Source organism: Daphnia carinata, chromosome 2 (assembly GCF_022539665.2).
Source record: "Daphnia carinata strain CSIRO-1 chromosome 2, CSIRO_AGI_Dcar_HiC_V3, whole genome shotgun sequence".
Classification (NCBI taxonomy): Eukaryota; Metazoa; Arthropoda; class Branchiopoda; order Diplostraca; family Daphniidae; genus Daphnia; species Daphnia carinata.
This window is the reverse complement of record NC_081332.1, coordinates 5690991-5705313: the sequence shown is the minus strand read 5'-3', so window position 1 is coordinate 5705313 and position 14323 is coordinate 5690991. Positions and strand designations below refer to the sequence as shown.

Here is a 14323-nt window from a genome sequence, read left to right as displayed (position 1 = left end):
TTTTCTAGTCACTTGCGGACTTGCATTTACACTTATAATAAAACTGAAATGCAATGTTGCAATATTCTCTTATACATTTATTCCGCTTCTTTTTTTTACATCTACTGTGGTTTGAACCCTAGGTATCATATATCACAGCTAAAGGCTCTACCGCAGAGCTATGGACCTTATAAAATTCATGGACAGATAAACATATAATTGTGAAAGACTGCATAAACATCCTAGACGATAACATATGATATGCGATAATAAAAAGGTTAGATATATCTCGTGGCTCAATGTTAGAGGATCGGCGTTGCACGCTGAATGTCTGGGGATCGGTTCCCACACGAGTAAGATAAAATACAAATACAAAATTGCTTCAGAAAATATCCAGGGATTACAAGTTGTTCCTTGAATGTAAGTTCATAGAATGTAATAAATAATAATAAGACTTATAGATAAATGATAAACCTATGGAAACAATGCACACCTCACGGTGGCAAAAACAATGAATTGAGCAAGGTAAATAAATGAAAAAGTTGATAAACGTAATGTGTGAACACAGCGATAACAAACAATGAAAGAAACAAATTTTGGAAAAATATTTTATAAAAAAAATTATATTGACAATACTCTGCACATTTGAATTATTTTTGCAACTTTAAAAAGGCACAATAGCCCTTTCAAAAGTTGCCGTCAACCCAGGCAGGGGGAGACACTGCCTTGTTGACCCACCGGGGAGATTACCCGGTGATTGGCTAAGAGAAGCCGGAAGAAGAGCCGAAGATTTGGAACATTTTTACTGGAGCGATTAACCTTTAGTTCGGATTTGTGGGTAGCCACGTCGCCCTCCGTGAACACATCATCGGACTAAGCGGCACCCCACGTCCCCTTTCCGGCCAGAGCCCTCCAAACCTCGGTATATGTTATTTTTATATATACCGTACAGTAGGGGCATGACCCCCTACGGGCTTATTATGAGTCAAAGGGAAACGGGGCTTCAGAAAAGAAGGGAGCCCAGATATGCACTTCAATTTTTTTAATATCAAATACCGTCTGGGGAATCCGAATTAAGTATAGAAATGTCATGTCATCCATCCAATCAATACAATTTATTCAGTGTCTTGCCCCAACCAAGAATCTTTTCAGATCCAATGTTACTATTAACCTATATTGAGAAAAGAAAAACAACACCGTTAAACACATCAATTGTTGATCATGGAACTTACATGACTCATAGATTCAACTTCTGGTGGAAGCTTGGGAAAGGACATACAAATTGCAGATTAACTTCATTGTATAAGGCTCTTGAATGATAAACTAGCACCTGTAGAATGTTGCATTGTTGATAGTTGTGTTCCCAGTACATGAAAATCCTTTCCTATTGGATAAATTTTTTTTTTATATTAGACATGGTCGGCAAAAAGCAGGAGAAATGATTATTAATAAATTCAAAAAATTTTCAAGAAAATTCCTTTCATACCTAAAAAGTCCATGTATGATGTTCATCGCTGCAATGCCAACGAAATGAAACATCTTTAGGGCCATTTAAGTACCCAGCTTCACCAACACTCTGAATGTAAAGGACAAGTTGTTCTTTAGCAAGAGAAGCAGAATTATTTGAGGCTTCTAGCTGTGACAGAACTATAAAGGATTGCTGTTACAAAGGATTCATTCACACAAGATGGTACTTCTCATTAGACAATTTGCATACTCTATTACTTTACCTCATACCTTAATGGTGATGCATTTTCAGTGTTTTTCAACTGTAGGCTCACTCTTCCATCCTGTAACACTTCCAGACTTGACTTGATCCCCCACTAAAATTCTGTGAATGCAAAATAATAGCATTAAAAATACTTTTTCGATAGACAAAAAACCGAAAAGTACCTAATTCATGTTTTATGTTGAACTCGTGCTATTGCTGGGTTTCTGTACCACACCCATTTTCAGCCCAAATACAGTCCCACAATTGTTCACTTCCTTCACTGCATGGACTTATTACTAACAATTCTTTTAGTGCAGCACTAACAGAATTTAACTTTAACACACTGTCAGGTGGTAGACTGAATAACTTAACAATAAAAAATTGTTTGTTAAAATTCTATACTTATTTTGAATTCTTATTTGAAAAGTTTAGGTACCTGACTGTGTTCGCCTAATGCCAATTCATCCTCATGTTCAGTTAGGGAAGAGTTTCGAAAAACCTTCACTGTTTGGAAAACTGTTTAACCTCATATCACCTCATTTTATGGGAAAAGAATTTGGCAGGCATCAGATCAGAATAAAAATTGTTGTAGTCAAATCTTTTTACAGGTGGGATTTAGGAATGTCGCCTGCGATTTTCAAAACCATTAAATCCCTGTTAGCCATTAAAAGATTGCTGGTTGACACAGGCATTCATTTGGGACATGACTAATGAACTGCTTCATGGATACATCTCTTTTTTTTAGTCCTCTCCAGGATGACATGAATTCCAGCACATTCTACACAAATATCAGCACTTAGCAATATATCAATTAAAACAATTAAAATAGTACCACCTTTTGATATTTTTGACTCCATGATTCGTCTTTGTTGCAATTGGGAAGGCAAGGCAACTGATCTATGGTGATTTATTCATCACACTTGCTGTAACCATTGTCCCAATGTATCAGCTTTTCTGTCAACAGTAGTTTGCTAATACGACATTGACGATTAAAATTAGAAAACTAAACAAACTCAGCGCAAAAACCTTACCAGGGGGTAACATCTAGCATGTTGACGAAGAATCCGAGGTTTATCATGTACATGGCAGAATATCCACATTGCCTGGATGGCCCAATCCTTTGCGTAATCACACAAATAATAAATAAAACATATTGAATTGAAACCAAATTTAACTGAAGTTTTACCAAACAGCCAGCTAGCACCTCTGAATTCCAAAACTACGCCTACACATTTGTATCAAGCCTTTCCAGCATGTCTCACCTTTGGCATTAATTTGCTTTCGGCTGGCATTTGTTTCGGTTGCTTTCGCCATCTATCGACCGGTAGATGGCGATAGCAGTGAAACAGAAAAAAAGGCCGATATTTTTTTTTTTTTTTGGGGGGGGGGGGGGGGGGTAAAACGGATTGCCATATACGGCCACCGTAGCACAGAATTTTTTCCAGTTTTGCAAACATGCCATCACAGCATCTATGAGGAACAGGAGAGGTTAAAAGTTTTCTTTCTTTAAAAATCTATATATTTCATAACATACTGTGATGAGCTCTTCTTTTGTAATGGGCAGCCCTCTCTAAGTACTTGCATAAGTAATGCTTCAATGCTTGGAACAGCTGAAACAAGCGGTTGTGATAAATAAAAGTATCAGCACCATTGGCAAGAATGTAAACATGAAGACTTGTTATGGACAATATCTAAAATTGGTACAAATGACAGATGGGGTGAAACCACAGTGTGACGAAATAGCCTGACGACGTTTGGCAACCGCAAAGTACGCTACAGCGCTAGCACGATGCAGCAGAAAAATTCGGTGAGTGTATGTAGAGAATCACCTAGAAACCTGACCGGGAGGCGGCGAGAGCAGTGAAACAGAAAAAAGGCCGATATTTTTTGTTATTTTTTGGTTAAAACGGATTGCCATATATTAATGATATTATTTTTTAATAGGACAAAATTTTAAGCCCGACAAAATAAGCCCGGCCTTCTGTTTTTTTTTGTTTAACTCAAAAACTATAAGGCCAATTCAAAAATAAACTTTATATTCGTTATTAACATTTCAGTCTGCATAGAAATAATGTATTTTAAGTTAAATTTGAAATTTAGCCAAAAAAAAAAAAAAAGGCTATAGCCTTCTCACTTTTTCAATTTTCGTCAAATTCTAGATTTGGTTAAAAATACATTTTGATTCGAAATTGAACGTTGATCACGAAAATCGGGTATATTTTTATATTAGGCTTATAGATTTTGAATTAACCGTTAAAAACTAAAAGTCGGGCTTATTTTCTCAGGCTTATTTTGTCGGGCTTAAAATGTTGTCCTATTAAAAAATAATATCATTAAATTGAGATAATTATATATGATTCTGATTCAAAATTTAACAAGGAACACGATAATGAAATTTTTTTTTACGTAGAGTTGATAGTTTTTGAATAATCAAAGAAATTTGATGTGTTATGCTAGCGCTGTAGCGTACTAGCGCGCTAGTAAGTTCTTCTATTCGGTATATTTTATATTTTTGATAATTATTAATTTATTATGATTGAATTTGCAACATTAGAGTTCTACTTGAAGGAAGGATATTCATGTTAGGAATTTTCGCTGACTCGTGTTTTTTTTTAGTTTAGTCAGCAAGCGTTGTACTGCAAAAGGAACTCTGAAAGCAGCAACACTAAGCAAATTCCAAACCTTTACCTTTTAGGCCTGCCTTTCAGCTCGTGACAAAGAGATCCATGGGGCTAACACAAGTCACCCGACGCAGTGACTGGAGTTGACGTGAGGCAATTCACATTTCCGACAAATTTTTACCCACAAATCCTTTTTATTTCTTCTTGTAATACACCGTTCCTAAAAAAGGTAAATTCTAGTTGTTACATGCTGGCTTTCGTTAACCTGCATTTTTCACGCTCTCCACGCTCGTCGAAAGATTAAAAAAAACATATATATAAACATATAAATATACTACTATTATCTATCAGCTTCAAATTTCAGGTAGTGATGCGTTGAAGAATACTGGTTTATGCTGAAAATATCTGCTGAAGTAGAAGTATCCTAATCACATGCAAAATGATGAACACCTCACCTTTATTTGGTATCTCCCACCAACGTGTCAAAAGTTAGTGGGAACGGATACTCGTGTGCAGAAGCATCTGCAATAGAAAGATTCACGACATATCAGTGCCATGGTAGACGAAGGTTATTATATTTTCATATAAACTACAACTCACGTAAAATATCAGGTGCTCAGAATCTGTTTCACGGCAGGTTTCCACTGCAAGGGTATTACAGGAGGATGGCAGATTCTCGAATGCTCAATGAAATCGTACTTTCTGACGGAAAAGACGTTAACTGTTTTCACATTTCTGTGCACACTTACCGTAAGGGAGCCTTCCGTTACTGCGAAATGGAAAGGTAAGGGATAGTTACAGTGCCGTTTAACAGTAAAAATACACAACGACTCCGAGCAGAAGACCTGAAAAATGTGCAAGAATTTATCAAGCAAAAAAACAACACTTTCCTGAAAAGAAAGATATACAGAATTTTTTCCTTGTCAGCCAATTTTTCCGTTGCCTTCCTTGATTTTAACTTGCCTCCTTTGAATTTAACTTCCTTTGATCGAGGAAAGGTTTCTAGCGGCAGGTCTGCCCCCATGACTCTTGGTCATCTCTAACACAGATGCAAACTATAAAAGACCGTCGGAGATGGATTCAATCCATATATCTCACAACTGTAGGCAGCGAAACAGTAGCAACTTAAAACTACAGAAAACCGAATAACGTAAGTAATTAACTTGTAACTGATGTACTATACTTATTGGTGGGCAAGTCAGTAAGACGTTCGCTTGCTGATTGGATACTCATTGATTTAAGTCTAATCTTCACCATTTGGTCATAAAGATGAGGCACGATTATAAAGGCTCGTGCAGCGTCTTTCTGTAGAAAGACGGTTGCTCCTCTCTCTTTTAAACTGCGGTAGTTCCATTTTTCACAATCACAACCAGTTAGAATCTCAGGTCCACTGTATCGATCTTAAGCACCTCTCCATCGGTCTGTCAGGAAATATGATCAAATATGTTCTATGTGATATTAACTAGTGGTGAATACTAACATTGGAAACTGGCTTCTCAGGGATTTTTTTTCATGTCTTCCATCAGAGAAACTCCGATGTGCAGACAACGATGCACCATTCTAAGCATGGTGGTTCTTTCCCGACGATCCATGTTACATCCTGGGTAGAATAAAGGAATAAGAAAGTGTAAATAAAATACGCTACATCACTAGCTTATGCTTAAAAATCAATGTATTGAAATTAAATTGGCTTTACCATTGTTACGCATCGCAGAGCTAATCAAGACAGTCCCAAAAAGTAAAAAAACCAGGCATCGATTTCAACTCTGAAATTTCGATAACTTTTTCCACCTATCAAAGACGATGACAGTGCTGGAAGTGTCTCGGTAGCTCTTGCAGACTTACAACAAGGTGCCATTGACAAAAAACGAAATGTATGATACTGGTGGGTACGGAAACCACAAAAAGACGAAAAAGAATGAGGATTATTTAGGATACCAAAGTTTTGCGTAATTTGAAAGTACTCGATAAGCCATCTGACAGTTATCCAATCTTCCGCGAATCGTGAAGTGATCGTTATTAACAAAGTTTGGTTGAATTACCTGTACGTGGTAGTCATGGTTGATCTGCTTGAGCTCGTGTTTGCAGATTTTTAACTTTAAATTTGGACATTCAACAACTATTGGCAAATTTCCAATGATGTCATCAGCGGCTGCACGGCGATTTTCTGCATTCCCTCCAAATATGAACAGCTTGGGATCTTTTCGGGAGTTGACAAAGCTAATTTTAACGCCGTAAGTGTTTTCGAGGCGATCCACGTTTTTTCCTTCACGACCAACTACGCGGCCGTAGTCGCAAACGGGAATATTCGTTATCACCAGCTTATTGATTAAATCCATTTGCTCTGCCTTTGAAACGATGATGAAATCGCACGCCGGAATCGGCTTAGAATCACGTGTCTGTTTAGTCGCCATTTCCGCAGATTCTGACGTCAACGCACTCGTGTGCAGGGTTTCTGTAAAAGGATCATGATTGGGTAAATATGACTTGTGAGACGATCTGAGATCCAGCACGTTAGGGTCCTTAAAAATGTTGGTTTCGTGGACGGTTCGAGAAAGAAATTTACTTGAATTTGGCCTCTTTTCCTTTCCAAATTTATGTTCGAAGTGAGAAAAGAATCCACCATTTGCATCCAACTTGGTTTCCGGCGACGATGAAAGAATTTTCTCCTCTTTAGAGTTTCGTTCTGCCGATTCACTTGCCAACCCCGATCTTAGCTCCCGTTCGTATCCTACTACTTTTGACGTCAGTTTACTTGTGCTGCTCTTTGCCAGTTTTTCTCCTATTTCTGCGAATTGCTGGTTCTTGGATCCAGAGGCAGACATTAAGTCGTTTTTCAGTTGGGATTGGGAAGCAATCAAAGAGGTGTTAATTTGGTCAAGTACGGTAATTTGCTTCTTTAGAGTTTCACACTCCAAACTGAAAGCTTCCAGCTTTGGGTGGGCGGCACGTAAACCCTTGGCCAATTCATCGGCCTCTCTTCGTAGAAAAAGAATGTGAAGAATCATGGAAGTAAGCTCTTGCTTAGCCTGTTCCAGCACCCCGTTTAATAGGCCTTTTGAGCGATCAGAAATCGGACCCCCTGACAAAACTTGTTCTTGGAGATTGGTTATTCTTCTACATAGGTCAGTAATGTTACGATGCTCTTCCTGGACGTCAAGGCTGCTAGGTCGCTTCATTGCAAACATTTTCTGTGAATCGGTTTTCAAGTTCTCAGCTTTCTGAATTCTTTGATTAAAGTAGTATGTTGTTTCAGGCAGTCAGTATACAAATTCAGACTTTAGAATGCATAGGTCAATAATCGTGCATTTTGGCGCTTTATACATTTTACCATTCAGCAATGGGATGACAAAAGCTCCACGAAGCTACTATTTTGTCGAACATTCTTAATTGAAACATCTTTAGGTAAAATCTAAGTTCGAATTCAATCGGAAAAATATTTACGCACCTGTTTCAAGAGAAATTCACGGGGTAAAATGGTGGAAATCCATTACTGCTGTTGATGTAACAGCGTGGTAACGAGGAGGGAAACTATTGCCAGAACAATAACGATTCATTCGTCCATTACGTAACGTCCATGGAATTGTCACTGACAACTGACTGTTTTCGTGTGACAGCGAACAGCTTTTAACTTATCTTGGCCATCTGCATTTTCAGTATCAAGATTTATAGTTCTAACTTGTCCTACATATTTACCGTACAATACATGTGGTCGTGGCGATTCGCCATTGAGTTTCATAAAGTATACGCAGGAAATTCTAATTTAATCCCATTGTATCCGTGACTGACTGAGAACCGCAGAAAATGTAGACCCGCATCCGAAAGTGGCGTCGCCTCAGTGTACCTCGTGTGGGTAAACTAAGATTTCCCCGCTGAAGAGGGTGAGGGTATGTTTGGGCTTGTCTGGACTTGTCTAGAATTGCTTGGACAGAGTCTGCATCCACGTCCCAAACAAATTTTTATCGACTGCTAAAAAAGACGCTTTGTGTTTGAATTTCAGAATCTAACAGATATTTTCGCAATGGCTGGAGGTAAGGTGTATATTTTATTTGGTTCATTTCTTCTGTCATGGTGTATGTATTCGTTCTGCCATACTTATTTCTTTCACTTTATTGCCTTAAACTATTGAGGACTGTGCTTCTAAGCAAAGAAAAATCGATTAATGTACTTTTCCATTCATTGATTTTTTTTTCTACAAAACATGTTGCCAATCTGTGCAGTGTCTGTCTGTGATCGAACTTTCAAACGACCACGGTTAGATGAAAGTGACTTCTTTGACAGCAGCAGCTGTGCTAGTGACGAATCCTGTCATACATGGCAGGGATATGAAACAGGTAACTACTCTTCATATAGTAGCTTGGTGGACAGCAATTCAGTATTCAGCTTCTATCATCAGCTTGGGTCCAAGACTCTGGGGATGATTGGTCCCCATCTTCATCCAGTGAGTCTGATGGTGATGCTACTGATGTCATTTATGAAGTGGAATATGAGATTGCATCTGATTCTACCGCTGACCTAGATGATGAAGAATCTGATGGTTCTTCTGATATTGAAGTGAGTTCTCCCATTTGCAACTAAAATTTCTATACTACAACACAACTTTTGCATTTTCTAGGCTGCTCGTATTCCCATAATTGCTGTGGAGTTAGAAGATGAAAGTTTGACTGATATTGAAAGCTCTGATGATGGAATTATTCGTAACAGCCCCATTCCAACTCGCAGCCTCGAAGATAAATGGAAATGTCTTCGTTGCGGCGTTCATAATATCCCTCCCATGCGATACTGCCACAAGTGTTATGAGGTTAGTAAATCCCATGTTTCATGTTAAACCAACTTATTTCATTACCATTGATATTGTTATAGATCAGGAAAGGTTGGTTAGATCCTAGGCCGAAGCGAAGAAGGGCAAAAAGACCTCGCTGTGAGAATAGTAGCAGTGAAAATCATGCTGGATCGTCAATCTCCTCTGTTTCTTCCTCGACTCAGGGACGAGAAGGGTCCATTATTTCATCCCAAACCAGTGTAGATAGCGGTGTTTTGTCCCAAAGCTCCTCGTATGAAGAACACCAACACGTGACCGGCTGCAGTGGTAATATTAAGCAACCTTGCGGCTGCTCCGAATTGTGTGGGCTGTGTGGGCTTCGTCCTGTCGATGGAGCATTTATGCATGGTAATACTGGTCATCAGCTTTACTGTTATTCGTGTTCAAAACGTCTATGGCGTGAAAGGAAGAAATGTCCTTTATGTCGGCGAACTATTGCAAGGGTAGTGAAAATGTTTCGAGTGAACAGTTGACAGGAATAGGTTTTTACCGGACTAGTACAAAAGGGAACTTCATGTCATTTGGTTGTAAATGTTGGGGCTGGCTGTTATTTCATATATTAGCATTTTGTCTAGGTCACATATATAGTTTTTCCAAGCATTTTCTAATCATTGTCACTTGCTGGTCGCTGTAGCTGTGAACTTCCACTTCAGCTTCTTGCTCCATTCGGTTTGTCTGCTGAACATCCAACTATTTGCCCATGGGTAGTAAGAAATTAATACATGGAGTAATAGTTTGAATAAATTCGTGCACACAATTATAGCAAAGGGATTACCTCAATTACTTTGTAGCCAAGCTCTCGTGATAGTCGATTCTTGAGAGCCAGTAAACGTTCCGGACGATTGCTGTGACGCATGCAGACATACGAATCTAGCACTTCAACTGCAACTTGCCTCCTGTACGAAATAAAATTAGGACCAAATCAATGGGAAAATTCAGTCAATTATTTACCCTTCGTAATCGAAAGTTAAACCCGCCAAGTTAAGATGTGGAACTGTTGTACAGCAACGGATGTTTTCCCATCCCAATTCTTCTCGGTAGCGATCGATCACACCGGCCAAACGAGCAAGTTGGGGACGCTTTACCAACTCCTTTTCTATCTTGTATGGAGGTAAATTAGAGGCAATATCTGGTAAGAATTCCTTCACCAACAGCAGATGTGGAGCTTCAATCTGTGCTGCCACCAAGAACAGAGCTAGGCGTGACTGCCGGACCGTCTGCCTCTGTCTCAGTACGACATTGATAAAATTTCTATCAATGATTTTGTCAATCAAAGGTTGAGGATAGATTTTCCAGCAAGCTAGTGAAAGGAAGAAATCTGAAAGTAAGTGACAATCTTGGTCTAGTTGGAAACTGCCTGTTCTCCAACCGGCGTCCACTTGGTCGATAATTTCTGACGCGATTCTGTCCTGAGAAATTACGTTTGTTGGAATCAGGCAGCTGGCTGTCCACAAAAAGCGAGTTAAATCCTTAATGCGCGTTCCTCGAGAAGGGTGCATGAACATGTACGGCGTCTGCAATGGTTTCTTAGCAGCGGTTTTGATGAGGTGCGTGATGTTCTGGATAATACTTTCGTCAACCAGACAGCGACGGTCAGCTAAAAGTGCTAAACTAAATAAAGAACAAAGTCAGAACTGTTAACTAAAACTTGCAAATCCCATCTTACCCGTGAGCTGCTTGTGCTAGGTTCAGATTTCGAGCATTTGGGGACGACAATGATGACATCAAAGATTCAAAAAGATGGTCTGTTCCGAAACCTGCCTTCCGGAGCACTTTAAGCATCGAGAGCGTCTCTTGGCTAAAGACGCCTGGTGATAGGCAAATTTCTTCTCGCAGTAAGTTCTCGACAACGCGAAGCATTGGCTTTGCTGAAACTATAATGTTACTTGTAAACCAAGCATTGCAAATGATACCCATTTCAAATGCATTCAGGCACTGGAAGAGTGAAACATCCGTTTTAAAACGTTCGTAGATGCATCGAAAACAAGCGTTTGACTGCTGTGACTTCTCCAATGAAAATATGAAAGCCCAAAGGACTAGTTCTTGATGAGATGAGCAATTCTTTATCCAGTGATTTGCTTTGCATAACAGGTACCGGTAAAAGGCCCCTTTCTTAAAATTTTCTCCAACAATTCGAAATAGCGTATTTGCCATAATCAGCGCCTCATTCCCTGTGCAATGATCCAGAACGAGGGCAACACTCTTTTCTTGAGATGGTCCCGATATTAACGAGCTATAACATGATGGATTCTTCAAATCATTTGACACAGTTTCAGGCACAGAAAAGTCTATAATCAGATCAGTCATTGTTTTGTTGGCTTGACCATCTGTTCCACAATCACCAGGGATATTAAACATCTTGTTGGAAGGAACCCACATATCTTTATATTTTTCACTTTTCTGAAAGAAATCAAAACTTCTTTCTTTAAAGGTAAGTAAACGATCCAATTTTTCTGCAATATTGTGGGTTGAGAACTTGTGATGAGAATTAATAAATGCTCTTTGTGCTAACACATACTGATGACTAAAGCTTAAACAAAGTTGCTTCCAGTTGCTCAGCATATTAAAAAATGATGGTGTCATGGTAGTAAAACCAAAACGGAAGATGAGCTTTGTCAGTGCATTAGACTTTCCTATGCCACCATTGGTTATTCTGGGGTGATCTTGGCTAGTGGCTTGTTGAAATTATGCCGTACGAAATTTATGCTGAAACATATAAATAATTTAGCATACTCAGCTTGTTTTCAGTTGGACTTTGAACCAAAATATACGTACCTTGCACATGAGAATAATTTTCTTTTTTCAACGTATTTCTAAAAAACTGACCACTTATTCTTTAACACGTGGATGTAACAGTTCCAAACTTCAATAATAAATTCCGAGATGACAAAATTATTTAAATTTGCCACTAATGTTTCACTGGGATAGTTTCATTTGAAACATAGGTCACATGTCCAAAAACTAACTGAATGTCGTCTGCAATTTGTTTACGTTGTAGCATGAAGTAGGAGTAATAACGGCAGTGCCCTCTGCGCGGAAGAGCTCCGCATGTTGCGGTCCATAGATGGCGTTGGGCTCAGTACCAAATCACCAGTACATTGTCTTGACGTCTTGATACATAGAAAAGTGCCATCTGTTAATAAGATCGCAATTCACTCTGGCGGCTAAAATGATGAAATATAGGAGCGTACTGGCGATTTGGAAACGCCATCTCTGGAGTTCAATATGCGTAGCTCAAGTTGTTTTGCAGGCGTTACTACTCCTTGTATACTTTATAAAAGTACCATGAAGAAATTGAAAAATGGCACCCAAATTACGCTTCTGAGATTTCAAAAAGGGATGGAAAACAGATAAAATCTTTTTCCCCAGTGTAGCATGGCGCTAATGTCAGCCAAAAAACTGCCATGTTTTTAGCATGGAGTTATGACGGATCATGCTGGCGATTTGTACTAAACAATAACAACGCCTAATCTATGGAATTTAACATGCGGAGACCAAGCTTTTCCGCGCAAAGGATATCCCCTTTGCTACTTCTGGTATACTTAATGGTACTTTTATCAATGATTAAAATTAGTTAAATAATAAAACATCAATAACCTGAGTAACTAAAATGAACGTAGAAAATGATCCACCTGCTCCCCGAGGCGCTAGATGGCAGACGTCTCTGGGTTGCAGCACATCATACCCGATAGATGGCTGCATAAGCAGGATTTGGCGGGAATATTCGAATTTTTTCATTCTTAAAATTCATCGAATACCAAGGCGAAGTTCTAAAAGTAAAAAGAACGTGACAAGTTACTTGATAACTATTCTCAACTTAAGAAAAAATACAACATGCAAACATTTATGTAACGATTCATGTCCACGCAGACTAAAACACTTTTCCCCACCCAAAAATCCTTATCAAAGTATTGATCTTTTACCGACCTTTTATCACCACCTACCCTTTTTTCCTCTTCACATTCTTAAGATTATACACTTTCGTCGTACTTTGCAAAGGTATATAATTGCACTGTTGAATAAGCGCATTCACAGGTGTTGTGGCGCACTAGTTGGTCAGCACCATCACTAATAGTGAAAACTTTCCTTTGTCCTACTTTCAAGTGCGTTTTTCTTGAGAAATCCTATCCGATTATGTCTACCTTCAAAACAATAAAACAAAAAAGGTATTTTAATTTTAAAGTCTAAAAACCTCAATTCATGTGTAAAAATTACATCTGGTAGTCACACGGTTAATCTCGATAAAGAATATCAATCCAAAATAAAAATTATGAAAGCAGAGTTGACAATGGAGTGGGAATAGAAAGCGGCGAAGACACCAACCACATTTAGACATTTTGAAATCTGAAATGCGAAATAAAAAGGTAATGTTGACGAAAGAAATGAAAAAACCAGTTCGTGACATCGCTATTGATGACTGTCCGTTACTTTTTTCTAGGGTAACGACAGCTCCTTTTGCCATCGCCCAACACACAACTTTGGAAGCATTACGACAGTGAGAGCTGTGACCTAAAAGGAAAGTCATATTAAGCTCTTCATGGTTGAATGCAAAACCAGAAGTTCCTGTAGGCCGTAAGGTTTCTACTACAAGAAATACTAATGCAATGCGTTCTATCAGTATGTTGGTGTATCAATGATGAGAAATCTAATAAAATTGCCAAACGTAATACTTAGTAATTTAAGATCTACCATTTCCTGCACTGTCATTGTTGATAGATTTCGATCCTTCACACCTATTACGCGTACACTTAGCCACATGAAATATCAGGCAGATTGAAGAAAAAAAAGATCTACGTCAATGGTGAACGATTTTCCTCCATCATTTACAGTCAGGCTCTGTGCCGCTAAAGCAAACAAAACTGGACATGAACGCCATTTTTTAGTCCTCTCACAGCACTGCCCCCTTTTCTGGTGGGAACTTTTTCTGGACTACAGCACAAATTTTACTTTTCCTGCACAACGTGATGAATGATGGAACACGAAAATGTCGACGTGACAATCAGTCGGCCCTTTTGTAAGTACAACACTAAAGGTTAAATATGTTACCATTCGCTTGGGTTTACCCTTTTCCAGTATCGTCCAAGGCCCAATATGACTTCTATCCGGTAGGAGGCAGATAGAACTGACTTTTTCTTTTTGTTTCTGGTTTTAACATCACCACATTCACACGCTGGCAACTTACCAGTTGCA

General features: G+C 38.8%; 2 protein-coding genes and 1 long non-coding RNA gene across 4 annotated transcripts; 1 reads left to right on the top strand and 2 right to left on the bottom strand.

The window, feature by feature from the left end:
- Positions 1-2162: 2162 nt before the first annotated feature.
- On the bottom strand, positions 2163-2786 carry LOC130686879 (uncharacterized). Its single transcript, XR_008999995.2, has 3 exons — positions 2722-2786; positions 2526-2661; positions 2163-2468 (listed from the first exon to the last, which is right to left on the bottom strand). It is a non-coding gene; the product is annotated as an uncharacterized LOC130686879 (long non-coding RNA).
- A 5396-nt stretch (positions 2787-8182) lies between these two features.
- Positions 8183-9877, top strand: LOC130686863 (E3 ubiquitin-protein ligase Mdm2-like). The gene is made up of 5 exons (XM_057510031.1): positions 8183-8342; positions 8532-8645; positions 8708-8865; positions 8927-9112; positions 9175-9877. Exons 1-5 carry the CDS (start codon positions 8333-8335, stop codon positions 9604-9606), a joined length of 900 nt encoding a protein of 299 aa, XP_057366014.1. The 5' UTR covers positions 8183-8332; the 3' UTR covers positions 9607-9877.
- LOC130686854 (uncharacterized) lies at positions 9687-14231 on the bottom strand. Of its 2 annotated transcripts, XM_059497603.1 has the most exons (8): positions 14180-14231; positions 13562-13642; positions 13349-13477; positions 11909-13275; positions 10800-11839; positions 10085-10744; positions 9909-10029; positions 9687-9823 (listed from the first exon to the last, which is right to left on the bottom strand). In XM_059497603.1, exons 5-8 carry the CDS (start codon positions 11714-11716, stop codon positions 9710-9712), a joined length of 1812 nt encoding a protein of 603 aa, XP_059353586.1. In that variant the 5' UTR covers positions 11717-11839; positions 11909-13275; positions 13349-13477; positions 13562-13642; positions 14180-14231; the 3' UTR covers positions 9687-9709. The 2 variants fall into 2 exon arrangements, with proteins under 2 accessions (XP_059353586.1, XP_057366003.1); XM_057510020.2 differs by lacking the exons at positions 11909-13275; positions 13349-13477; positions 13562-13642; positions 14180-14231 and having other exon boundaries at positions 10800-11850.
- Positions 14232-14323: the final 92 nt, after the last annotated feature.

Coding starts and splice junctions, on each gene's coding strand:
- LOC130686854 (XM_059497603.1), bottom strand. CDS start 11,716: ATGACACCATCATTTTTTAATATGCTGAGCAACTGGAAGCAACTTTGT. Junction 10,745..10,799: donor CTAGCACAAGCAGCTCACGG/GTAAGATGGGAT, acceptor TTCTTTATTTAG/TTTAGCACTTTTAGCTGACC. Junction 10,030..10,084: donor TTAACTTTCGATTACGAAGG/GTAAATAATTGA, acceptor TATTTCGTACAG/GAGGCAAGTTGCAGTTGAAG.
- LOC130686863 (XM_057510031.1), top strand. Junction 8,646..8,707: donor ATGGCAGGGATATGAAACAG/GTAACTACTCTT, acceptor TTCTATCATCAG/CTTGGGTCCAAGACTCTGGG. Junction 8,866..8,926: donor ATGGTTCTTCTGATATTGAA/GTGAGTTCTCCC, acceptor TGCATTTTCTAG/GCTGCTCGTATTCCCATAAT.